Source organism: Triturus cristatus, chromosome 8 (genome assembly GCF_964204655.1).
Source record: "Triturus cristatus chromosome 8, aTriCri1.1, whole genome shotgun sequence".
Classification (NCBI taxonomy): domain Eukaryota; kingdom Metazoa; phylum Chordata; class Amphibia; order Caudata; family Salamandridae; genus Triturus; species Triturus cristatus.
Window position 1 is genome coordinate 355,493,335 of NC_140591.1, and position 27,798 is coordinate 355,521,132.

The 27,798-nt window shown below is 47.0% G+C and overlaps 1 protein-coding gene across 2 annotated transcripts in view; it reads left to right on the forward strand.

The window, feature by feature from the left end:
* The window catches only part of PDS5B (PDS5 cohesin associated factor B), an 802,561-nt gene that overhangs the window by 97,222 nt on the left and 677,541 nt on the right, over positions 1 to 27,798 (forward strand). For both annotated transcript variants that reach the window (XM_085621687.1, XM_085621686.1), the window contains exon 6: positions 14,630 to 14,756. In XM_085621687.1, coding sequence (XP_085477813.1) covers positions 14,630 to 14,756 — 127 coding nt within the window. The remainder of the gene's footprint in view (positions 1 to 14,629; positions 14,757 to 27,798) is intronic.

Consider the following 27,798-nt stretch of genomic DNA (forward strand, 5'->3'; position numbering starts at 1 on the left):
TTTTTTCCGCGCCAGTAAGCGCAGATCCGGGAGTGCTACCCCTTTTAGTCTTTTTTGACTAAGTTTTTTGATCCTTTTTGATCTTGTCTCGACTCCGGTGCCGGTAGGATGCCTGGTTTGAAAGCCTGTGCTGACTGCAACCGCTTGATGTCGGTTACGGATCATCACCGCCGGTGCCTTTACTGTTTGGGCCTCGACCACGTCGCAGAGTCGTGCTCGGACTGCAAGGCCCTGACCTCGAAGGCTAGACGGGAGCGGTCCCGTAAGCTCCTCGAGCTTCGCCACTCAGCTCCGCGCCCCTCTCGATCCCGGTCCAGGAGGAGGTCCAAGGATCGGTCGCGGAGCCGCAGCCGACGTCATCATCGCTCGTCCGGCTCCAAGTCTTCGGGTAAGTCGAAGCACTCCAAGAGGCGACACCGCTCTTCGGACTCCCCTCGCCGGTCGCGCGACTCGGCCGAGGGTCAGGGTGGTTCCACCCCCGCGGCTCCGGCGGAGCCGCAGGCGCCGCGTAAGTCCCCATACCCGCCGGTCCCTGGGACTGACGCGACGTCGGCGGAAGTCAGTGCCTTCCTCTCGGCCATGAGGAACCTGGCTCCGCCGTCGACGCCCGCTGGCGTGCCTTCGGGCCCCGCGGACCCGACTGGGCAACCTTGCATGCCGGCGGCTCCGTCGCCGGCTCCGGCCAGGACGCCGCAGGTTCCCGAGGGACTCGTCCCCGTCGACGCCGGTCGACCTCGTCACGCCTCCTCCGCCGGCATCGACACCGGTACCACCTCCGATGCCGGCTCCGCTCGGCGTCGAGCCCCAGTTCAGCCCCGCTCCGGACCCGGCGCCGTTACGGCGTCGTTAGAGACACATTATGTCTATCGTCCGGCTCCGATCCTTCCTCCTGTTTACCAGGAATCGAATGACCCTATGGCCGTTCAGGCTCAACTGTCACAGGACTGGGCAGATGAACTGGGGGAGGCCAGTGGTCTGGATACCTCACCAGACACTGGATTCATCTCTCCTCCGACTGTGGCTTCGGAGGAGGGTGCTGCTTTCTTTGTGGTGCTGCGCAAGGCGGCCGCAGCCCTTGGGCTCGAGCTGCCTGCCGTGTCTTTGAGGACTAACGTCCTCACTGAGGTGCTTCAGTCTGCAGCAAGCTCCACTGAGCCTCTGCTGCAATTCAATGAGGCCCTCATTGACGTTCTGCAGGGCACCTGGTCCAAGCCCTCCACAGTCCCTCTTGTGGACAGGAACGTCGCCAGGCGCCACCGCCCTGCTCCGGGCGACCCCAGTTTTCTGTCCCAACACCCCACCCCGAGAGCCTGGTCATCCAGGCTTCTACCTCCCAATCCTCCTTCCGGACCGCTCCGCCGGACTGGGATTCCAAGAGACTGGAACAGTTTGGCAAAAAGCTGTTCTCCTCCCTTAGTTTGGGTCTGCGGTCCTTAAACACCGCCTGTCTTTTGGACCGTTATTCCCACTCTCTGTGGGATGCGGTGGAGGACGTGCTGCCCCTGTGTCCGGAGGAGGCCCAGACACGACTTACCCAGGCTCTGGCCGATGGGAGGGATGCAGCACGGCATGCAATCCGATGTGGGCTTGACACTACGGACTCGCTGGGTAGGGCGATTTCTACCACGGTGGCGCTTCGGCGTCACGCCTGGCTGCGGTCCACGTCCTTTTCGTGGGATGTCCAGAGCTCTCTCATGGACATCCCCTTTGATGGCACTCGCCTTTTTGGTGAGAAAGCGGACAGTGCGCTGAATCGCTTTAAGGACTCCTGGGCTACGGCCAAGTCCTTGGGCCTCTCGGCCCCGCGGTCGCAAACTTCCGCCTTTCGCCCCTTTCGTGGCCAAGGAAGGGGTGCCTCCTCACGTCAGCCTAGCCACCAGCCGCAGAACCAACCTGCGCGCGGACGTGGTTTCCGCCGAGGCGGTTCTGGAGGACGACGCGGTCAGCCCACATCCACCCCGGCAGCATCCGCCTCGAAGCCTTCCTAGTCCGAGCTTTCAGGCCCATTCCACGCCAGTGGGCGGCAGAGTTCGCCATCACCTGCTCCACTGGCGGTCCATCACATCGGACAGGTGGGTGCTGCAAATCGTCCGAAGGGGCTACTCCCTCCCCTTCGAGACGGCCCCTCCAGCCATGCCACCGCAGCACCACCGTATCTCGGGGGATCATTTGAATCTTCTCCACGAGGAAGTTTCGGCCCTCTTGGCCAAGGTGGCTGTTGAGCGCGTTCCGAGCCCAGAAGTAGGTCGTGGTTGTTATTCCCACTACTTTCTGGTTCCCAAGAAGGGCAAAGGGGGCCTACGCCCTATCTTGGACCTCCGGAACGTCAATGCCTTCCTCCGGAAGGAAAGGTTCAAAATGTTAACCTTGGCTCAGGTTCTAGCTGATAATATCACAAAAGAGAGAAATAAGGGAGAAATTGAGCCTTCTCTGACTCCCCTAACTAACGTTTTATACTCACTAAACAGAGAAACGCTCCACAAAATTTATTCCTCACCGTTTATTGTGATAGTGAAGAGCACAATACTATCCCTATTATCACATAAACCTAGAGTATTATTTAGAAGGAAAAGACATTATTCTTAAAATACTGCCCTCACACACTTTGCAGTGTCATGCTTCATCATTGGGCCGCGTCGAACGCCCCCGTGCAGACCAACACAGTGGGCGGAGCGCAATGTTTTTTGTAAGATGAAGAATAAAGTGGTGAGGTGACAAAACAGAAAAAGGGGTTTGACAAAATAGAACAAATAGTGTCTACAGTAAACAGAACAAGGACAATATTCCCTAAAGGAGGGACCACAAAAGTGCAGACATATATAGTAAAACTGTCTAGGAGGGGACTTACTTAAATTTTATTCCTGTCACCCCCTGACAGGATTAAAAGTAACTGGTCGGGATTTATTTAAGGGAGGTAAAAGCCCCTAAATCCCTGCTGCTATTACCAACATGTTTCTGCCCAAATCAAACGCTCATAAGAGTCGTGCAGGCATTCATCAGTGTGTTGGTCCCTTGGTTATTTTTCTTGGTCTACCCCCAACTAGGGGATTCGTTACCTTCTACTGAGAAACGGCCAGTCGCCTTTAATACTTCAGTACTCTGAATGGTTTCCGAGAGTGAACAATTATCTGAAAGAGAGTAGAACATACTTAATCGTTCCACTCCTCTACACCCCCTTGCATTACTTTAAGAATAAGAACTATCCTCACATCTCTTATGCCACAGATCGTCATGTCTCCCAAGCGTGTTCACCACACAACACCCCCCCGTGAGAACTTTTATTCTTCACACAGGTCAAAGACCTCACGTATTCATTGTACACGTAGCGTGATGGAAAAAGATGTGATTCCCCATTCCACAACACCACGAGTGTACACGTCTATATACACAGTAAATACATTACATCATGCTGTTAATTATTTGTCATCCACAGCACATGCTGGTTCTGCTGGATATGAACCAAAATAAAGAAGGACTTACAAGGGTTTATTGGAAAATCTCCAAACCCGGGACCGGTGAGAGGCCGTGGTCCTATAGTCACACTCTGTGTACAAAGGAAGGAAGTCAAAATGCATAATAACATCAATTCCCTCGTATTATGCCAACACCGCTTCTCTTTCATCATCAGACCACTCGTATCACTTACTACTCCAAGAACGCACGGCACTAATCGTCCCAACAGCGGTCCTCCGTCGCCGGAGACCGAGACGAATTCTCTTCAATTTAAAGACAGCGTATTGATTATTCCTTCCGGTGGGAGGGCTCTGAGTACACGTGATACCGCGTAGTTCCGGCCGTCTAACACTACGCGAGTGAAAAGAGAAGACGGACCAAGTACGGACGGGAGTCTATTGAGTGAGAAAACCACCCGCCGACATCTTGGAGGTCCTGTATCCCTCGTAAAAAGTCGGGGCTCCTACATGGGTGTCTGTATTCCCAATAGTGGGAGTACCCTCTCGGTGATATCTTTATATAATAATGATTTCAGGCAAACTGATTCTCGGTTTCCCCACATACGGAAAAATGAGCGATCATAATTCATGTTTACACCCGCACTAAGTGTGAAAAGTGACCAGAAGGCGCTCTCGCATACAAGCACAGTGGTGATTGAATGAAGTGGTCAATAATTGAAACCATCCTGCAGGTGCAAATCCATTTCATGATGCTATTATTTTCTCAGGTGTTGAGCTACACTGCGTCAACAATACTCTCAATACAAACTGACTCCACTGAAATAAATCATTTTTTACCCAACCCATATAAATGGAACCATGGGGTGGAATCATTTAAACCCACTATACTGCTTTTTAGTCTGTCTACCCAACGTTGTTCCCTACAAAACAGGAAGTTAGCAATATCTACTGTATTGGGTGGTATAAAGGGTTTGTCCAGCACCGTCCACCTCAAGTCATGTTCACTATGTTTTTGTTGGTGAAAATGTGCAGTAAGTTTTGTGTTTGTTTTCCCGCATCGTATCGTACTCAGATGTTCAAGGATGCGTGTTTTTACTCTGCGCGTCGTCATTCCCACATACAAAAGATTACATGGACAACGGATTAAATAAATCACGTTCTCAGTGTTGCATGTGGTATGTTTTCTCTGCTCCCAAGGTTTGGACGTCCCAATGTCAGCCTTTTTTCCATTTAAAGACAGGGGGCATGCCCTACAGGAGCCACAGGCATAGTGTCCCATCACAGGGGGCAGAAAGTGTTCCGGTTGGGGACCACTATTGCCAGACATGATAGCTCTCGGACGTGTATTGACAATAGTATCTTTTATACTTGCACTCTTTTTGAAGAATACAGACACCCATGTAGGAGCCCCGACTTTTTACGAGGGATACAGGACCTCCAAGATGTCGGCGGGTGGTTTTCTCACTCAATAGACTCCCGTCCGTACTTGGTCCGTCTTCTCTTTTCACTCGCGTAGTGTTAGACGGCCGGAACTACGCGGTATCACGTGTACTCGGAGCCCTCCCACCGGAAGGAATAATCAATACGCTGTCTTTAAATTGAAGAGAATTCGTCTCGGTCTCCGGCGACGGAGGACCGCTGTTGGGACGATTAGTGCCGTGCGTTCTTGGAGTAGTAAGTGATACGAGTGGTCTGATGATGAAAGAGAAGCGGTGTTGGCATAATACGAGGGAATTGATGTTATTATGCATTTTGACTTCCTTCCTTTGTACACAGAGTGTGACTATAGGACCACGGCCTCTCACCGGTCCCGGGTTTGGAGATTTTCCAATAAACCCTTGTAAGTCCTTCTTTATTTTGGTTCATATCCAGCAGAACCAGCATGTGCTGTGGATGACAAATAATTAACAGCATGATGTAATGTATTTACTGTGTATATAGACGTGTACACTCGTGGTGTTGTGGAATGGGGAATCACATCTTTTTCCATCACGCTACGTGTACAATGAATACGTGAGGTCTTTGACCTGTGTGAAGAATAAAAGTTCTCACGGGGGGGTGTTGTGTGGTGAACACGCTTGGGAGACATGACGATCTGTGGCATAAGAGATGTGAGGATAGTTCTTATTCTTAAAGTAATGCAAGGGGGTGTAGAGGAGTGGAACGATTAAGTATGTTCTACTCTCTTTCAGATAATTGTTCACTCTCGGAAACCATTCAGAGTACTGAAGTATTAAAGGCGACTGGCCGTTTCTCAGTAGAAGGTAACGAATCCCCTAGTTGGGGGTAGACCAAGAAAAATAACCAAGGGACCAACACCCTGATGAATGCCTGCACGACTCTTATGAGCGTTTGATTTGGGCAGAAACATGTTGGTAATAGCAGCAGGGATTTAGGGGCTTTTACCTCCCTTAAATAAATCCCGACCAGTTACTTTTAATCCTGTCAGGGGGTGACAGGAATAAAATTTAAGTAAGTCCCCTCCTAGACAGTTTTACTATATATGTCTGCACTTTTGTGGTCCCTCCTTTAGGGAATATTGTCCTTGTTCTGTTTACTGTAGACACTATTTGTTCTATTTTGTCAAACCCCTTTTTCTGTTTTGTCACCTCACCACTTTATTCTTCATCTTACAAAAAACATTGCGCTCCACCCACTGTGTTGGTCTGCACGGGGGCGTTCGACGCGGCCCAATGATGAAGCATGACACTGCAAAGTGTGTGAGGGCAGTATTTTAAGAATAATGTCTTTTCCTTCTAAATAATACTCTAGGTTTATGTGATAATAGGGATAGTATTGTGCTCTTCACTATCACAATAAACGGTGAGGAATACATTTTGTGGAGCGTTTCTCAGGTTCTAGCTGCCCTAGACCCTGGAGACTGGATGGTAGCGTTGGACTTGCAGGACGCATATTTCCACATCCCCGTCCTGCCGGCCCACCGGCGTTACCTGCGGTTCACGGTGGGTCAGGAGCACTTTCAGTTTACCGTGCTCCCCTTCGGCCTTACCAGTGCCCCTCGGGTGTTCACGAAAGTGATGGCGGTGGTCGCAGCTCATCTGCGCAGATCAGGGGTTCCAGTCTTCCCCTATCTCGACGACTGGTTGTTGAAGGCGGGCTCGCCCCAGGCAGTCGTCTCCCACCTCCAGACTACGGCGGATCTCCTGCATTTGCTGGGGTTTTCCATCAACGTGCCGAAGTCACACCTGAGTCCCTCTCAGTAGCTCCTCTTAATCGGAGCAGTTCTCGATTCGGCGCAGTTCCGGGTCTATCCGCCGGAACAGCGGGTCCGGGATATTCAGGCCCTGATTCCCATCTTTCGGCCTCTATCCTGGGTTTCGGTCAGGCTAGTGTTGCGGCTTCTGGGGCTGATGGCCTCCTGCATCCTACTAGTGCATCACGCCAGGCGGTGCATGCGGGCTCTGCAGTGGGACCTGAAGTTTCAGTGGGCCCAGCATCACGGCAACCTGTCCGACCATGTCTTGATCTCGGAGGGCACTGCACAGCAGTTGCAGTGGTGGCCCACGGACCGCGATTGGGTCACAGGCAAGAGCCTCTCCCTTCCCCAACCGGAGCATGTCGTAGTGACGGATGCGTCCCTCCTGGGATGGGGTGGCCATATGGGAGAGGCGGAGATCAGAGGCCTCTGGTCTCCGGCGGAGTCTCGCCTCCACATCAACCTGTTGGAGTTGAGAGCGATCCGACTTGCACTGAAAGCCTTCCTTCCCTCTGTCAGGGGAAGTGTCGTGCAGGTGTTAAAGGACAACACCACCGCCATGTGGTATTGCAACAAACCGGGCGGGGGGGGGTCGTGGGCCCTTTGTCAGGAGGCTCTGCGCCTCTGGACGTGGCTGGAACACCAGGGCGTCACCCTAGTGGTTCAACATCTGGCGGGCTCTCTGAACCCCAGAGCAGACTAACTCAGCCGCCGGTGCATGATGGATCACGAATGGCGTCTGAACTCCGAAGTGGCACAAGGTCTCTTTCAGCAGTGGGGAGAGCCTTGGTTAGATCTATTCGCCACCGAAGAGAACGCACAATGTCAGCAGTTCTGCGCGTTGGAATTTCCAAGGCGGCACTCGCTCGGCGACGCTTTTCGTCACGAGTGGAGTTGCGGTCTGTTGTACGCCTTTCCACCTATACCACTTCTGCCCAGAGTGCTGAAGAAGATCAGGCACGACCGGGCCCAAGTCATCTTGGTGGCTCCGGATTGGGCACGAAGGTACTGGTATCCCGAGCTACTCAGTATGTTGACAGATCCTCCGATACGTCTGCCCCTTCGGGAGGATCTTCTGTCGCAGCAGCAGGGGACGGTCCTCCACCCGAACCTGTCCAGCCTCCACCTCCATGCGTGGGGATTGAGCGGCGGCAGTTGATGCCATTTGACTTGCCTCCTGAAGTCTGTGATATCATTCTGGCAGCCAGGCGTCCCTCCACAAAGACGGTATACGCCTGCCGGTGGAACAAATTTGTAGCATGGTGCACAGCAAAGGCTGTGGATCCCCTCTCCGCCCCTCTTTCTGAGGTTCTCCTTTTTCTTCTTTCTTTGGCCCGACAGGGCTCTGCCCTGGGCACCTTGAAAGGTTATCTTGCTGCCATCTCTGCCTTCTTGCGGCTTCCTGATCAGCCTTCTCTTTTCAAGTCCCCTGTGGTTACACGCTTTCTCAAAGGCATTACTCACACGTTCCCTCCTGTCCCTTTTGTAATGCCTCAGTGGGACTTGAATCTTGTTCTCACGTTTCTAATGTGCGCTCCCTTTGAGCCTCTTCATAATTGTCCTCTTCGTCTGCTGACGCTTAAGACTGCTTTTCTGGTAGCCATCACCTCGGCTAGACGGGTGAGTGAGCTCCAGGCTTTATCATCAAAGCCTCCTTTTCTCTCTGTTCATCCGGACAAGGTTGTCCTTCGGCCTCGTCCCTCCTTTCTTCCGAAAGTGGTGACCCCCTTTCATCTTGGGCAGTCTGTCACCTTGCCCACCTTCTTTCCGCCTCCGCATCCTTCCAAAGAGGAAGAGAGGCTCCACCGTCTGGACCCAAAACGTGCGCTCTCCTTTTATCTGGACCGCACAAAGCAGTTCCGGGTGGACGACCAACTTTTCGTTGGATACGTGGGTGCTAAGAAGGGGAAAGCTGTGCACAAACGGATCATCTCTCGGTGGGTCGTTTTGTGCATCAAAATTTGTTATTCCTTGGCAAAAAGCACCCTCCTGTTGGGCTGCGCGCCCATTCTACTCGGGCCACAGCGGCTACTACTGCTTTGGGACGGGGTGTCCCTTTGCAGGACATCTGTCAGGCGGCGACGTGGGCTTCGTTACACACGTTTGCCAGGCATTATTGCCTTGACAGCCAAGTCCGGAGGGGTGGCTTCTTTGGCCGTTCTGTCCTCCAGGACTTTCTGGTGTGATCTTGGTTCGCAGACCCACCACCGGGGATGGTATTGCTTGGGTATCTATTCTAAGGTGAGGAATCTAACTAACGTGTTTCTTTCAGATGAACAAGTTACTTACCTTCGGTAACGATGTATCTGTAAGAAACATTAGTTAGTTAGATTCCTCACCGACCCACCCATCCTCCCCGTTCTGCGAACTGACCTCTAGGGTTAAGGTTATCCTTTTCAGGCCCCTAGATTTTATTTTTGGCACCAGTGTCGGTCTCTTGCATGGCTCTGCGTTCCTGGCGCGGAATGCTATGTACAAGAACTGACGTCAGCGCGCGAGGGCGGCGTCTAAGTACTCCGACGACGTCATTCCGGCGCACGGCGCCAACGACGGACGCGGAGCCGCAGACGACGCCTAGTGACGCGCAAGGGGTATTGCTGACGAAAAATCTTCCGGATCCAGTCTGACGCCTGGGGATATTCTAAGGTGAGGAATCTAACTAACTAATGTTTCTTACAGATACATCGTTACCGAAGGTAAGTAACTTGTTCTTCTCTGCTCAATCTGTCACTTGAGCAAGGTGTGGTCCCGCGCGCTTTCATAGACTAAATCCTAATCCCGCTTCAAAAGAAAGCCAGTGTGAATCCCGACAATTGAGCAACTATAGACCCATCTTGCTTCTCCCGTATCCAGCAAAACTACTTGAGGCACATGTAGCTAAACTTCTCTGTGCCTTCATTGAAGAGACCAAATTCTAAGATTCCATTCAAGCAGGCTTTCGGCCATCTCACTCGACCAAATCAGTCATCCTAAGCGTGGTGGACGATCTGAAGGAGGGGACAGACAGGGGGTGCATGCAGGCATTGGTCCTGCTCGACCTGTCGGCAGCATTAGATACCGTGGATCATACGATATTAACGGATGGAATGGCAGCGGCGGGTCTGAGAGGAACTGCCTTAGAATAGATGAAATCCTTCCTGAGGGACCGCACCCAATCAGTAAGGCTTGCACCCTACAGTGTCACCACCACCTGCAGGGTACCACAGGGCTCTTCCCTGTCCCCCCACCTATTCAACCTCTATATTTGCCCCTTGATCCATTCCCTCCAACAAAGGATGGTTAAGATCTACAATTATGTAGATGACATGCAATTGATTTTTTCAGTTGACGAGACGAAGAACTCCAAGGCATTTTTTCTTAACACCATGTTAGTCATCAAAGACTGGATGAATCACAAACACCTTAAATTGAACTCTGATAAAACAGAGATAGTCCTTTCCAACAACAGACTACACCATTGGACTCCAGCACACTGGCCGGATGCATGAGGAACTTCACCTATCCCTAAGAATTCTATAAAGAGCCTTGGCATTCAAATTGACACGGACCTCTCTTTGCAATCCCAGATCAGGAGATTTTTTTACTAGGTAAGCAAGCATGGTAATTATGATGGCTATGATTCTGTCTAGGTTAGAGTATGCCAAGGTTATCTACCTAGGCCTCCCCGCCAACCAAATCTACAAGCTTCAGCTGATACAGAATCAAGCTGCCAGAATCATTTACCAACAACCGAGACACTGCCATACCAAGCCACTGATGAAGCAGCTCCATTGGCTTCCAGTGGCTCAGCTGTCCATCTTTAAGACAGGATGTATGATCTTCAAAGCAATCCATGACAGGGGCCCCAAATTTATCTCTATGAAGATCCATCCTTACCTCCCTAAATGGAACCTCAGATCAGCACAAATGAACCTGCTGACTATTCCAAGATTTAAGCGCAAAAGAATAGGTGGCTCATGATTTTTTATGCTGGGCCCCCAATTCTGGAACTCCTTGCAGATTGAGATGAGGCATACGGCGGCGGACTACATGTGCTACCTGTGGAATGCAGGATTTAGTAATTCTTCCTAATTGACGATCTATTTCCTCTGACAGGTGGATTTTAGTTTATCAAAAGATGTTAAGACCTGCCTCAAATTCTATTATACCCTACGTACGTCTAGCACCACATCGAATTTTGGAGGAGGATGGATCTATATTTCTGCTGGAGGTACACCTCTTACATTCCAAGGCTTTCATTGTGCGGCATGGGTTGCCACTTTCCGACAAAAAGGACAGGGACCTCAGCCCTATCTTATCAGTTCTGAACCTGGGAGACTGGGCAGTGTCCTTGGACTTGCCGTCCCCTTACTCCCTACCCAGACAAATTGGTGCTGTGGCCGTTTTTACATATGATTGAGACACATTGCCACATTGGGCAGTCAATTTTCTACCAGTTTTTTATTTGGGCTCTCTCACCCCTCAAAAGGGGAGTAGATTCTCAATTGGTTGGTCTCTAAAAGGCCTTTGAGTTTTTATTTATCCTACCAAGGTCTATTGAGTAGATTATCAGATTTTTGTGTGGTTTTTCTGGAGTGAAGAAAGATTAGTCTGTACATAAGAGGACCCTGTCGATGTTTATAGTCTTCTGGATCAAGATCTGCTATGCACTGGCCAAGAAACAGCCCCCTGATGATCCGAGAGCCCACTCCACTGGTCTGATTATCTGAGAGCCCATTCTACCTGGTCCATGAATCCTACAAGCTTTGGCTTGAGGTCTACTTGTCTTGATATCTGCCAGGCTGCGACATTGGCGTTCGTACATTCACAAAGCACTACTACCTTGAATGCTAAGTCAGACGAGGAGGTTACTTCACTCACTCCGAGTCCATTCCATAGACCCTCCACCTTTGATAGGTACTGCTTTGGTATCAATTCAAAATGTGAGTAATCTGTGGTTAGATATATTCATCAGAATGGCTAGTTTCATTCCTCTGGTGATGCTCATTCTGGTGAATACTGTAACTGAAGATTCTTCACTCCTCTTCCACATTCCAGTCTTGTGAGTAAAGGCCTTTGTTTGGCATGTCTAAAAAGGTCCCAAGTTGGAATTCAACACACGGCACCAACATGTTTTGCGCTGCGCCTCCAAGGACGCGGAAGGGGAAAGACAAGAAATTGACGTCAGAGGTGGTGTTTATGTGTGGCTGTGCTCTGTCACTTCATGGGTGGTATGGAATCGGTAGAGAGCCGCATGATACCACCTGGGAATGTGTGGGAGCATTGCTGAAAATTTCTCCAGATCCGGTCTAGAACTTTGAGGATATTAGAAGGGGAGAGGTATCCACCAGAAAAAGCATTCTGGAATGTAATTAATTTTGCTAAACTATGACCTTTGCACGTTCGTAATAAATGTATGAAAGCATTTTTGTACAGTTGATGTAAATAACCTGAGTTATAAGTCCGGACAACACTTAAGGAAAAGTTATGGTTTCTTCTGCTCCTAACACCTTAGTGTATGTTTACAACAAAACCTCAGAAAATCCCTGAAAACATAGTTAATAAAAAAAAATGTGGTTGCAAAATCCCAAAAAATCTTTTAAATTAGCCAGTTATGCTTAGCTACACAAACCATAACTAGTGCCCCATCATAAAAACAATGGCATGCCCACCAATTGCAATGCTCATGATCTCACACATGCGGTGAAGTCGACATCAGAATTTATTGTTGATGGCATTGCTGATGACATTACATATGTCCTTACCATCAACATGGACCGTATCACTCTTAATACAATATTATCTTTTTGTTTGAATTGGGTTATTTAAGCATGTCACATTGTTTATAACTGTTATTGATATAAAAAAATGTGAGGTCTCACTCTACATTTGGTGAGAGGGATGTAGTTTTACAGGGATTTGCTAGGACAGCAGTTGTTAACCCACCTACAAAGTAGTTCCATAGATCATAACTGCTGCAGCTTTGCTAACGGAGACCCCTTCTCAGATACAGTAATAAGGGGCTGTGCATGGTGTATTCCACAACAAATAAAGTAGGTTGCATTGTTAATTGCTGAGGCCTTTTTTTTTTTTTTTTTTTTTAGAGATCTCTATTTCAGAATAGGGATTGAATGGTTTTGTTTTCATTGCACATGCTTGCAATTACCATTAGTATTTAGTTGTGTGGGCATTAAAGTATGGTATAAAAGTAATCGCATGGCTGGACATTGAGTTAATATGTAATTGTGTGTAATGTGATGTCCTGATGGTCAAGTGCTAAAGAGTTGTATTTGGTGAATAGTTTGCATCTAATCAGATGGTGGCCCCAGCTTAGAAATGAGAGGTAGAAACACAAATTTTCACTATTCGAACTCCTAAGGCCCCGATTTTTCTAAACGTCCCTTCCCCGAAGCATTTGCCTAATGAAATCCATTGAAAGTTCATTGGTATTGCCCACTGCCCCCGGAAGAAACTAGCCCTGCCACAGTCCATGTTCTACAGGACATTTTCCACCAGTACCAGGCACTGCTAAAAAAAAAAACACAGCAGTAGCTTTGCATGTCATGCGTCCAAGCACCAAAAGTGCTGGTACAACACTGCATGATGCGCCCAGGACTGCTTATTCTAAGTAAGAAGATGTGTGCAAATATAAGGATGCAGTGGTGCATGGATTGGGCTAATAGGCTATGCACGTTGTATTAAACAAACTGCCACACCACTGTCTAGTTCTTCCTGTATTTATTGCATTGTGTTTTGTTGTGACTAATACCGGGTTTTCTCCAGAGCTGCCACCTCTTCATCCCAGTGGCAATGGTCCATGTGTTCTATACTGTACTATGCTGGTTTCCAAGTGTAATAATGTGGTGGTCGGCTGTGGGCCTATCCCCACCCTTAATGCCCCCACAATCTATCTGCCTGCCTGGAGCATCCCCATTGCCAGCGATGGGAAATTTTGATTCTTTTGAGCATAGTTTTGACATATGAACCAGCTGAGTTGGGGGGGGGGAAGGGGAGATCAAAATTTCCTCTTACTTGCCATGATGAATTGCTGTACTATTAAGGCTCGAGCTCGCCCGCCTCCCAGGGAAGCCAACCAAACCCATACATTTCTGAAAACTAGACACCCAACAGACCGAGTTAAGGTTGGTGTGCCTTTGCGTGGGTTCCACGTTTTCTTAGCCAGAATGCCCTGCAACCCTCAAGCTTTGACAGAAATGACACATTTTTCTTACATTTCTTTGAGGAAAATGTCTGGAATCTTTGCAGATCCATTCAGTTCCTCCCACCAAGCATTCTCCCACTTCTTTCAATCAAAATGGTACCCGCTTGTGTGGATGAATTGGTGCCCGTAGCTGGAACGTATGAAGCCATCATGGCCAAGGACTCTTATTTGGTCTGGATATCTTCTGGATATCTTCTGTGGAAAAAAAGGTCTAAGCGTGAAGTGCCCCAGATGTCAAAAAGGCTTAGCATTGGGGGTTATAAAGTCTCAGCAGCTAAGGCCTTAAAATGGGTTCAAGATGTATACATATTGCTCCCTAGTTTTTATGACATGGACTGAGTTCTTTTTAAATAAAATACACATAAAATTACTTTAAGGTACCCTGTAGCTAGTCTTTATTAAAAAAGTGCTTTTTTTGAAGAACCATTATTTGCAAAAGTTATTTGTGGTCCGAAGATGGGCAGAACTGTCCATGATTTGACTTGATTAACAATATTTTCGATGAAAAATAAGATTACAAATAATGTTCCTTCCTTTATATTACTGGGACTCCTCTTCGGTCTCAGCCTTGTGTTTACCTGTGGCTTTTTCTGAAGTGCAGCTTAATATTTGTATAAACTTGTTCAGACTAGATTTATTATGGGGGTGGCAGTGGCAACTTCCTCATAGTCTGCAATCCTATGTGGCACCACCCACTTCTTTGGAGCTGTCGTGTTGGGTGGAGAACTGTATCATTTACATGGTTAATTTTAATCTATTGTATTTTGTTTTAAATATGTTGTGCTTGTTTTATTCCAGCAATGGCCATAATCAGAAAGTTCATATGCACATGGTGGATCTGATGAGCTCTATCGTTTGTGAAGGTGATACTGTGTCACAGGAGCTCCTGGATACAGTTCTTGTAAATTTGGTTCCTGCACACAAGGCAAGTCCTGATGATGATTATGTTTTTAGAAATATGTTGTTAAAAAACATATGTAGAAAAGTTAACAAGATAAAGATTGGTACAGATGCACATTTTTGGATGTGGCAACAAGTCATTTGGAGCCCTTAGTCTCTCAATGTCTTAAGAGCGCAGGCACAGAGACACTAAATGTTAAACCAGCCTGGAATGCTGATACATTGTAGTGGGAGAGTCTTATGCCCTTCCTTCTACAACATACAGCTACTTGTTACTGAAATGTTTTTACTCTGTGTACTTCACTCTCCCTAAAACTGATGGACATCGTACCTTTTAGACCTAAATAGATTGTTCATGAGTCGTGTCAGTGGTCTAGCTAGATCTGATGTATGGGGTGAGGAGATTTTACAGTGCCCATATATATCTCCTAAGATGCATACTTTCATAGCCATTTTTAGGTCTGGCCTGAGACAGCGCATGCTGTCTCTTCGAGACATTTAGTAAGTGGCTTTTAAAAGTGCCACCAGAGGCTTTTGTGGGATAAAGCTTGAGTGCACGTGAGCGTGCACGCCCTCAGCCGCCATCTGCCTTTCTGTCATGGCTCATTAAGCCTCCTCTACCCCATTGCTGTCTGCTCTCACTACCCCCTCCCTTCTCCCCCCTCACTCCTCGTTAGCTTGTTATTCGTAACTTCGGAAGCATCTGATGTGAATTCTTCAAGGAGCAATTCACTTCCGACTAATCCAGTGCCGCCTCAGACAGTAGACATTTTCTGGTGCTTGTTGTGTGTTTCCTTTCGTCGCATTTGGCAAATAATCACTGTATATAACGTTACACCATTAAGCACTCTTAGATCTTTTTCACTATACGGTAACTTGTTGCACGGTGCCCGTTTTTGATTTAATTCTTTAATTTGTTACAATTAGCGTCCAGTTGTATTAACTTTCTCCACCCCTGCTTAGCTGTTTTCACACTGGTTGCCCCGTCTACTGTTGGGGTTTCCGTTTGGACTAAATACAGTTGGGACGAGTTTGTGGGGTTACATTGCGTGTCAGCCTGTCCATGCAAGCCACTGTGCTTTACCTATGGGATTCCCTTAACCAGCACTGCGCTGTGATTAGGCCATAAGCCCTATCTTTTATTGAGATCGCACTCGCATCTCACAGTCTTTATGGCGTTTAGCTCCCACGCTCGTCAGACTTTAATGCGAACATAGTCTAGTTCACACGTCTCCTTCACATTTTTATTCCCCAACTGCGCCGCCACTCTCATTTCTTTACTTCTTTCACTGTCCTCGGAACCTCTCCCGTTTCGGCATCGGATATCTATCCACGATTTGGGGCATTGTCGTGATTGTGCATGTCCTACTCTGCAGCAAAAGTACAGTTAATCAGTTTGCACTGTCATTATATTTCACGTTCACCGTAAAACACACGCATCTCGTGACTCCTAACGTAATGCAACTCAGTTACCTGCCTATAAAGCTGCTACTTGTACGTAGCTTGGTCTATGCCCGTGTCTTCTTTGCTGCCTGCAACCACTACGGGACTTGCTGATGACATGTATTTCCCCACATTTCTTGATTTTCATAGTGAAGTGACACAGATTGCAAGCTTTTATGAAGCTGCAACAAATTTCATAGACTTTTGCAAAGTATACCTTTCTGGGCAATTTGTATGGCCTCATTCAAAATATGGAACCATCTTTATAGTCAGTGAAGAGGGTGGCCTCAGCAGAACAGGAATGTATGTTTGCTATATATGAATGCACACATGTATAATCAGATCAGACTCTTTATTTCCAAGAAATGCATTCTTACCGAAATATTGCACATTATTCAATTCATTGACATAAGCAATTACAAATATCATAAAAATGTACAATAAATAGCAATTAAATAAATCAATACAGCAAACACAGAACACCAACCTAAAACAAATATAAAATGGTATTTAAATCAAAATATCTTAAAATTAATTGCGCGATCTGCAGCCCACATGTATCAAAATGTTTGAAAGCGCAACAGTTTAACCAACACATGCAAAGCTCATTCCATCAGTTAAGGCTACAAGAGAGCATTATACAGGCCTACATAACATAAACCGGCAGAGAGACAATCCATTTAAAACCAGCATTGGCATTGCCAATAGGTCTCGCTTTTGGGACCTTATAAGTATTTAGTTATGTAGCACAATATCCTTGGTGCAACAACATCAACTGATGCATGGCTAAACACTTATAAGGTACAAGGTTTAGCCATGCAACAGCTGATGTTGTTGCACCAAGGATATTGTGCTGCAAAACTAAATACTTATAAGGTCCCAAAAGCGAGACCTATTGGCTATGCCAATGCTTGTTAAATTATTGCAGCTTTTATAAAACACTAAGTGTCTTTGAAGAATGAAGTGGTGAGGCGGCATTTCAATGATTTATCTTCTTCCTATCATGGCTCAAAGCCCTCTCTGGGACTTGAATCTGTCTTGGCCCTGCTCCTGCATTAGCCACTTGGGCAAATGGATTCCAGTGACTTAGTATCAATCGTCTGTCAGGAGGGTCAGTGAGTTTCAGGCGTTTTTGTCCTAAGGATCCCGTATTGTCTACCACAGGGACATGGTCGTCCTTCTGACTTATTCCCATCATGTACACAATCCAGTATCTCCGCACATGTCTGGGAGAAGTGCACGACAGAGGTGGAATTTATTGATGTGTTTCTTACCATGATGAGTTTAGTTACTTCATTTTTGTAAGCTCACTGTTAGAAATGGGGTCTCTCGCTGGCAGAGGTAAACATCCAGTCCAAGTAGGAACCACCACTCTAGTCAGGGCAACCTCTGGTAGCTTGGCACAGAGCAGTCGCTTATTTAAAGAGCAATGTATAACGTTTTTGTGCAACATGTACAAAGTAACACAGTGAAAACATCACAAAAAGAATCCACACAGGTGTAGAAAAACAAATCAAGACCAAAACTACAAAAATCCAATAAGTAGAAGGCGAGTTATGAATTTTTTAAAGAATAAAAGTGTTTCTAGCGCTTAGAATTAATACGCACTTTTGGAGATTATATGGTCGCGCTGGACCTGGGCAAAGTCTACAGTCAAGCCGACCGCGATGGAGCACTGGCCAGGGACAAGAGCCACACGCAAGCCAGGAGAACAGAGTACCTTGATCCTCGGTCACAGCAGCGAGATGCAAGGTGCAGACGAGCGATGCGTCGATGTTGAGTCCACAGTTGAGGTGATGCGTCTATTTTCTTCACGCAGTGGCTGTGATGTGTCGAGTCTGTTAAGCGAAGCACCGGTTCAAAATACAGCGGTTCAGAAGACGATGCACTGGGTAAATCCACGATGGAGGGGTGAAGAGTCTATCTTCTCCACGCAGTGGCGTTCATGCGTTGGTTCCGAAGCAGTGGTTCCTGGCACAATACAGCTGTTCCGAGTGTGATGTACCGATTCTACTCCCGCAATAGGGTTCATACGCCGGTTCTGCTACATGCACACTAGGGATGTTTTGATGTCTCTGGTGCAAGTATCTGGGTCCATTTCCTGTGAAACCGGCACAGGAGCAGGGGTAGAGACTTTGATAGCCTCGAGTCTCAAGCAACAAGCCCTTGGAGATCACTTCAGTTGCATGGCAGACTCCAGCTCACCTCAGCAGGGTCAGAGAGCAGCAGGGCAGCACAGCAGAAAAGCAAGCCTTCCAGGTCAGCAGTCCAGCGTGTCAGTTATTGATGCAGTACAGCAATTCTTCTGACAGAGTCCAGTTATAGGTCCAGGAGTGTCTGTGTCTGGTATGGAGGGGGTCAGAGACCCAGTTCTTTTATTCAGTTGTGCCTTTGATGTGGAGTTGACTTCAAACAAGGGTCTTTAGAGTGCACAAAGGTCCTTTAGTCCCCTTCCCTGGCTCCAGACTATCAATAGGAGGTAATCAGCCCTTTGTGTGGGGACATGGCACTGCATATTCAGGTGTCAGCCCCTCCCTCCCTGCCCAGGAAGAGCCATCAGAATTCAGATGAGTGCTCAGACACACCTAACCTTCCCGTGTTTGACTGTCTAGAGGGAATGCACAAAGTGTAGCTGTCACCCATCCCAGACGTGTATTGGAGACCGGCTGCAGGCACAAAGAGCTGTAATAGCAGGATAATGTCCACTTTCCAAAAGTGGCATTTCTAAAATAGTAATGTTAAATCCAGCTTTACCAGTAATGAGGATTTATCAGTACCATTCCAAAGATATGAAAAATAACAAAGCTACTCCTTTCTAATCAGGAATTACAACTTAAAAGTCTATTTAGGAATTCTCAACATTAGTCTATAAGAGTATTGCAGTATAAAAAAACGGACTTGGGTGTTTTTCACTACCAGGACATGTAAAATTTATACGTACATGTCCTACCTTTTAACTTACTCCGCACCCTGCCCTATAGGCCACCTTGGGCCTACCTTAAGGATGATTTGTGTGTAATAAAAAGGAAGTTTAAGGCTCGGCAAAGGGTTTTGAATGCCAAGTCGAAGTGGCCGTAAAACTACACACACAGGCTCTGCAGTGGCAGGCCTGAGACATGTTTAAAGGGCTACCTGTGTGGGTAGCACAATCGAAGCTGCAGGCCCACAAGTAGCATTTAATGTCATGCCCCGAGCATATGGTAAATCACTTTACAAGGGACTTACAAGTAAATTAAATATGCCAGTTGCGTATACACCAATGTTACCATGTTAAGGGGGGAAGAACATGCACTTTGAGCACTTCACCACTGCTGACCAGTGCTAGAGTAGTAAGGCCAACAAGAAGAATCAGCAGAAAGAGAAGGTAAGCAGGAAAAATGATTGGGGGGGGGGGGGAAGGCCACCGTAAGGCTGACTGGTCTAGCTCTCACCTCTTTAACTCTGCCGACGTAGTGATAACTTTCTTGAAACACTGCATGTAGGTACAGTGTCGGTAAAACTGCATGTACCCATATACCTTGCTTCATGTAAAGGGAGCATGTTTGCCTTAGGGAACAAAGAACTAAAAAGATTTGAATTTCTTCAGTCTGACATTTTGAAATTTTTTAATGTAAAAATTAAACTGAGAGATGCTCCCAGTAAAAATGCAAGCTGTGTGACTGCTTCTTACCAAAGTTATAATTTTACATTGTTTGTTACAGTATTGTTGTTAACATAATATCACTAAAAAACGTTTTGGTTGTATTTTGTATTTAATTAACATTATTTTCCTTCCCAACAAAACCCTGCAGATATTTTTTAACTTACTTTCCGGAGGGTTGTCATGATATATTTTAGCCTCTTTACAAGGCAAAGCATTATGTGAAGCGAAGTTAAGTTGGTTTTACTATGAAGAGATAATGTTTATTATTTTAAATAGCAGGAATGTTAGCCATTGGACTTGCTTGGCACCCTGGCCATACCTAGATTGCTTTTAGATGTAGGCAGTGTTTGTTCTAGGACCTGGCCTAAAAGCAGGCCCTTCATCCAGAGATTACTGGGCATGGTGGAAAACCATATTAAGTTGGATGTTGGAAGTAATGGTGCTGAGTTTAGAACCTGGGCAGAGAAGTAAGCTGTGGAGCATAGAGCCTGGCAAAAGCGTCTTCATGCTTCCAGACATGCTTCCAGACAGAGCTCTGTGGTCTCTGGCGAGGTTTGCTATGGGCTCAGAATCTTTCCACATACAAAATGTGGCCTGCCCGAAGTTGGACTGCTCTCACAGGCCTCTGAATACAACCAACTGTGGAGTACAATGATTATGTTTGTGTGGACTCCTTGAGTGATGTATTTAATGTCAATTGTTATGTTGTGTCAAATGCAGTGCTTAATTTGCAAAAGAATAAATGATAATGACCAGTACCTTCAAACGTCTGTGGTGCTGAAAACCGAGGCTGCGTAGTCATTATTTTTTCTCGCTCTTCTTTCACCCACCGCCAACCAGTCCCTATATCTCGGGCTTTCATGTTCTTTTTTCATCACTGGTTCCTTTGTCCATGTATTTTTGGCTATCTGCTCCTCCTCCTTTTTTTGCTTTACTCTCTGTTGCTCTGAATCAGTCTGATGAAAAAGAAAAAAAAAGGCAGGTCCTAAAAAAAAGTGGTAATGGGCCCCATCTGCAAACACCGGCTCAAATTAAGCACTGGTGTGATCAATTGTGACACACTATTATGAGCAGTACATGGTGGAATAGGAGATTAACTTAAAAATTTGAAAGGTATTGGGTTTTGCGCTTTAAGCACAACAGTCCTGGCAAGGGTATGGCTTTTGGGCACACTAACCTCAGAACAGGACATGCTTTGCACAGTCTCGAGCCATGTGCAGGGGCCACTGGGTGTGAAGCCTGGCCCTTTGCTACCAAACCATCTGCTTAGCGGCCATTGGGTGCAGGATGCAGCTTTTGGGCAAACACTTAACCCAGTCCCCCTCCCCATAAAGTTGAGACCACTATGTCACATCCATTTGGTTTGTGCAACGAGCATTGGGTGCACACCATGTGTTTTAAAGAGCATCATGTGCCTAATCTCTGTGCTTCTCAACCGCAGAGCATTTATTTTTTGCTGTGCTCACTGATATTGTTTGTAGTGCATGGCGTTTGGCACACCGATCCCCTTGCCCCACAAAACAAGAAGCCACTGTGCACAGACATTGTATTTAGCAGACACTGCAAATTGTCTTATGCACCCAAAGCCACTCCGCAGGTCTTTAGCCACTCACTGTGGACTATGGAGTGTTTCCACTCTTTCCCTTGGCAAGGCCCAGAAGTGTATTTCCTGAGGAAATGCTTGGCACATTCCTTGTGCAGTTAGAAGATGGTTTGAATTTGCAAGGCTGGGGAGAGTTTTGAATTAGCTAATTTGAGTGTGAGGATAACACTCTCCTTACCTTCGTTTCCAGATGCTTTGGTTGGTGGGGATGCTGACATAACATTCCCACACTTGAGTGAGACTGGAGGAGAGGTTAAAAAATGGGGTGAGGTTAGGTAAAAGGTTACTTGTCCCTTCCTGGGCATTTGCAAGGCCAGGCAGCCTTTTGTATTGCCAATGGATCTAAGGGGAGATAAAAACACTTTTTTGGAGGGACAGTCACTAGCATGTACGCTCCTAGACAATCCTCTTGGTTTTTAGGTCTCGCCTACGCACTTGCACGCGCTGCTTAGGAGGGACCTCTTGGAATCGCTCAGGACTTTTGTTCAAACTCGTGCATGTTTTGCACTGTTCTTTATTGGCACTCGTGCACGTTTGGCATTTCCCTTGCGGGAGCGAGCAGTGGCGCCATCGGTTTGCAATTATCGCGCCTTTCACTACTCGCTCCCACAAGGTAAATGCTGTCCATGGATTTCCGTCCGCGCTCCACTTGCTAATGATTTTACAGCTTTCATTGGCATCTGAGGACAACCCCTCCGTCCCCTCAGCTTTCCTTGCGCTGTTGCTTACAGTGCTTGTGATGGCAATTGTGCATACCCTGTCTTTGGAGCGTGGACGTTAGCTGACCCATAATAAAATCCCAGGGCTAAGGAGTGGCATCACGCTCCTTTTGATCACGTGTGACATCATTGGATGAAACGCGTTTCCTCACTTTGCCTCTCACAGCTATCTGATGCGGTGGAGCTTGTGAGTTGGCAATAAAATGAACAGGGTCTCTTCAGCTATGTTTACTCTCTGTGTGCTTTTCACTGCCTTGATGACCACCAAAACCTAGTGGAAATAGGTTTATGCTTTTTTTTTTTTTTTTTTTTTTTTTTTTTTTTTTTAGCTGAAAGCGCTCGGCGTCTTATGGCAGCCAGACTTCAGGTGAGCAAGTCGATATTGCTTTAGAAGTGACATTGAGGCCGAAGCAGCCGAACAAGAGCGGATGAGATGGTGCACGCCGTGCCTTCTGTTTTTTCACCTTTCTAATAAACATGACATGCTCTTGTCTACGCACTAGTCTGGCTGCTGCGTGAACGTTTCTAATAGCTTCCGCACCAGGCGTCGCGGCCATTCACACGTGCCAGCTGTGCTGTGAAGCAACCAAGCAGAAATGCTTTACCGCACCCTGCTGTGCCAGTCTGTGTGATTTATGACAGATGTTGGGCTACAGTGGTGCGGTGGCATCCCTGAGATTAAAGCAGGCCGTTCCGCGCTGGTAAATTATTTTGGATGTAGTATTGCTTCGGATCTCCTTTCCAGGGCACTCATCTCAAGCAGTTTACACAGCTAATTGCTGTTGTCTTAAGTCTTAACGGCCTCGGGCTTAAGCAAGGTCTTCCATTGTCTGCTTGCATGTAGCCTGCAAGCTAATTCGTTAAAGTGGTCTTCTGGAATCGCCTTATTGCGAGGTTTCAGTTTTTCAAGTGTTAGGAGCAAAGTCGCCACAGAGAACAGAACTGTGAGACCACAAAGTTTATAACGTATCTGCTCAGTTGGAGGGGGCTGGTGGATTTCTCGTGCGTCTGCCCCACTTTCAGAATTGCTATCCATTTGGAGGGCATCCGTGGACATCTTGAGGGATCCCTCAGTGCCCAAAACCCAATTTCTTCGTATTATTCACCATTTATTTGCGTTTGCTTTTTAACTGGGTGAAAATAACACGTTAATTGTTTTGATTCGGGGTGTTTTTTTACGCATGCAATTTTTATCGGGGTGTAAATGAGGATATATGTTCTAAAAGAGATGTAAGGGTGGCTTTTTAGCACCATTCAAAACACAGAAAATAAATGAATTCTTCTAAACAACATTCAGCTCCCAGTATTTGCTTACAGACTCCCTTCCACATGCAAAAACCTCGAGAGTTTGCATTGAATTTCACACCTTTCCCCAGGACCAAACACGAAGCTCTAACGTTTGTTGGTTTACGTATGTCCCTGGTTTTCCTCGCCTATTGTACTCGTGTGTGGGGTTTTGTTTGTAGCGCAAAACTAGGTGCACAAGAATAATTGCTCCTTTTCATACAGTGCTTGCATCTGCAGTTTTGTAGTTGCATTACCACCACCTGCCTTAAAGGTAGTACTTTTATCAACCCAGGCAAGATTAAATGGCACGTTGGGCCTGCATCACATGCGAAAATGTACTTCGCAAAGCATGTTACAAACACTAACTTGATGCATTAGATTTTTTGTTCTTACTATCAAGTGCCAACTATGGCTGACGTCTGTGCGCGTGGTAATTCAGCGAGAGTCGCAGCTGGGGTGAAGCACCGCGATGTCATGTTAGATATATATGAATGACGCGCCACGCCAGCCTTGGGTTGCCTCAAAGCGCTGGGGGTTGGCGGGCCACATCAGGTTTGGAATTGCAGCATGGCCTCCCTGTTTGCATAGCGTACGAAGCTCTAAATCTACTGAAGCATCCTCTCCACTGACTCGTTTTTATTTTGTGTTGCTCTGACACACATTTTCAAAATAACAAATTCCAAGCTACATATGTAGGCAGACCTGGCAAGTTTCCACTGCTTCTCGTGCTACAAAAGTGGATGGTCTCTGTTTGGATAGGTTCAGATGCCCTATTCGGATACCTTTCACTTTGAGGAAAATGGGTATTTGTGCCTGCCAGTTGTTTTGTTGGATGTGGTTGAAGAATCTGTGCCTTACTGCATTATTGATATGCTGTGCGCCTGGAAACTACAAAGGATAGGTGCTAGATCAGTTTCCAATAAGTCAACAGCAAGTACATTGAGAACTCATTGTGCGAATACTAAATCCTGCTGAAATAGGTTCCTAATCAGTTCCTTAGCTGTACTCCTTGAAACAGTGATTGCTTTTGGAGGAAAAGTCAATGCAGGTGAGGATAGCAGTAAGAACTGACTGAAAAACAAACCAGCATGGGCATAGCCAATAGGTCCCGCCTTTGGGACCTTATAAGTGTTTAGTTCCCCAGCACAATATCCTTGGTGCAACAACATCAACTGTTGCATGGCTAAACACTTATAAGGTCCCAAAGGCGAAACCTATTGGCTATGCCAATGCTCGTTTTATCAGGACGCTCACTCAATGTGGTTTCTCTAGTGGCATGCTTCATTATCGAATTCTTGCCCAGATACAAAGAGGTATCTGGGTGGGCTCAACCTTGAACGTCAAGGGAGCTCTTTGTCGTTTTCTGGAGGGATTAATAATTAAAATTGCCTCGGGTGTCCTACAATATCACTCCATGTTTCTAACCAGTTTATGGCCCCCCTGCCAAGGTTAAAATGAAGGTTTGATGCTAATGTAGGAAATTATGTATTCCTGCAAGCAAGGTCTACATATTTCAGCCTACTGGTTGATTGGCTTTCATCAGGACCGAGTAGGCCGAAACCTACTTGCAACCGTATTTGGAATTATTTGAGCTGTGCTCCATACTCAGCACTACATCAGTTACAACCAGTTTTGTGGTAAAGATCTAAAAGCTATTCATATTACTAGTCATCACAGCTATTATTCAGTTTTCTGCGACTTACCTAGTGAACACTGCAGCAAAAATATTTGTACCAAGTGGAATAAACCATGCTCTCCATTAAGTTACTGTTCTGAAAGACTACTACATATTCAAATAGAATATTCTGATGTATCCATGTATCCATGTATCAGTGGATAACCAGTAGGTAATCAAAGTGCCAGTTCATTTTTCATGCAATCGTAGTGTCTGTGAATCCAAAAATATTAAAGTAATCCAGGTGCCCATTTATCCTTTGTGAATTTGCAGAATGAAGATACATAGATGCAGAGACAGAACGCACAAATGCTTTTTTATTTTCTTGTGTCTGGCAGGGGTGCAACTAGACCCAAACTTCGGGGGGCTAACACTCCCATCCAGGGCTGGCCCTAGCACTGGTCGCACACAGTGCACCAGTCTTTTTTGGCACCCCTCCCCTATGTCCTCCTTCTCCATGAATTCCCTCACTTCCACTCATCAAAAATGCACACCATCTCTGTATAGCACATTTCTGACAAACATTTTTTTATAGCGCTACTCCTAGTTTCTCACACTCCGTTCTATGATCTGCATGGTACACATTCTTCGTATCAGGCACATTAACCCTCTGCGTGCATGGGTGGCAGGTGTGTCCATGTGAGTGCACGGTGAGCGATGCAACAGAGTGAGAGTAGGGTAAGAGGAGTGACTGCAGGGTGAGTGAGATGACCATATGAATTCGGGTGTGGATGTAAGTGCAGAGTGGGACGAATGAATTGCCTGTTAGTGATGGACGTGTTTGAGTGAGATTGCAGATTGAGCAGTGAGGGGGACAGGTGAGTTAAGTGTCACATGAATGCAGGGTGAGTAGTGTGCTTGTGTGACTGCAGGGTGAGGTACAGGGTGAATAGTGCAAGTGCATTGTGAGTGCAGAGTGATCACTGTGAGTGCAGGGTGAGCGGGTGAATGGTGTGAGTGCATGGTGATCCGTGCGATTGCATTGTGATAGCTTTGAGTACAGGGTGAGCGGGTGAATGGTGTGTGTGCATGGTAATTAGTGTGAGTGCATTGTGATCGCTGTGAGTGCAGGGTAAGCTTGAAAGTGAAGGGCGAGAATGAGAAGTGAGTTGTCTTAATGTAGGGTGCTTTCCCCAGACAGTTGGAGTAACTCAGCTTGTTATTGACGGCGGCGTAGGGTTTCAGATACAAGCTGGGATGCTGTACTGCTTATGCACTTTTTCGCAGTCTGGGGCAACGTAGCAGAGTCCTGGCTCCTGTACCAAAGACCGGCAATAGAGGAGAGGGCTGCACTGCCTCTTCCACGCAGTAGGGCAAACAACCGCTCTTGAGCGCAAACCAATGAAGCGCTCCAGACGCTTTAGGTAAGTGTGAGGCCCCACCTGGGGCTCAGGTCACTGATTGGAAGAGCGCTCCCCAGTGGTACAAGTTCCCCCAGCACAGGGGCAAAGGAAAGTGGCACAGGCAGGCCAGAACGCAGGGCCCCTCAGCAGAGGGCAGTCCTTTCAGCTACCCAGCAGGCAGCAGGTAGTTCCAAACTGCGGTTCCTCCTGGCACTCAGCAGTCCTTGTTCTCCTTCCTGTTCAGTTCAAGTAAGCACCAACAGTCCTTCCGTGGGGTTACAGCCCCAATATTTTTACCAGCAATGTCTTTGTTCTCCCCCTGGAACCGGGCTCTGTGCCCGGTTCAAAACAGTTCTGGGGGGCACTTAGAAACATCTTTACAGTACACAAAACATCCTCATTGCTAGTGTAGGCTCTGGCCCCAGACACACCACAGAGGGAGGAGCCAGCATTGTGGAAGGCAGGCATAGTCCTCTTCAGGGTCAGGTGCTACACCTCCCACTACTTCAAATGCAGATCGGCCTATTCAGCCTAGCGCTGACTCACCCAGCCCCTCTGGAGCCACTGCACCTCACCGGCCCCTGTCATCCAGAGACCACATGCAATACACATCAGGCAGGCACAAAGACACATAGCACACAGAAATGCCCACTTCTAAAAGTGTAACAAATGATGCACGGAATGCTGAATGATTCAAACTTTCTCCCCAAGTCAAAAGATCTGGGTTAAATCAATCGTTCTTTTGCCCAATACGCCAACCCAGTTTGGACCCAGCCATATGCAAATCGGTCTGGACTGTTCCCATGAGGCACAGGGTCAAAACTTAACTGCCAAGCCAGGTCCTCCCTGTACTGGAAACCAGCAACCTGGAACCGGTTTCGGGGTATGTCACCCTTCATCAGCCAGGCTAGCTTGAATTAAGTGGCACAGTGAGCAAGGGACCCACTTCTGGGCATACCCGTCCCACTTGGGGCGAAATGTGTAACTGCAAGACCTAAGAAAAGCATTGAAAATCATACCTAGGGACCCAGGCCTAATTAAAAATCTACGTGCGACTTACAAGAAAGCACTTGCTGGTCGTAACAGGAAATCAAGGCCATTACCTGGGATTCTTTGCTTGACCCCTCAACTCTGGGCAATAGCAGTAAATTCTGGGAAATTATTAATAAACCTCTATTCGACAACCCCAGTGGCTCAGATCTAGGAACTAATATCCCAGAGGAGGACTGGGTTAATCATTTTAGTGTAATCTTTAAGAGTAATAAGCAACAAGCAGAATATGATTTTTTAACTATAAGGGCGAATTCTCTGTGTTTTCTGGATAACGAGGTAGAAAAGGCCATTCAAGGGCTAA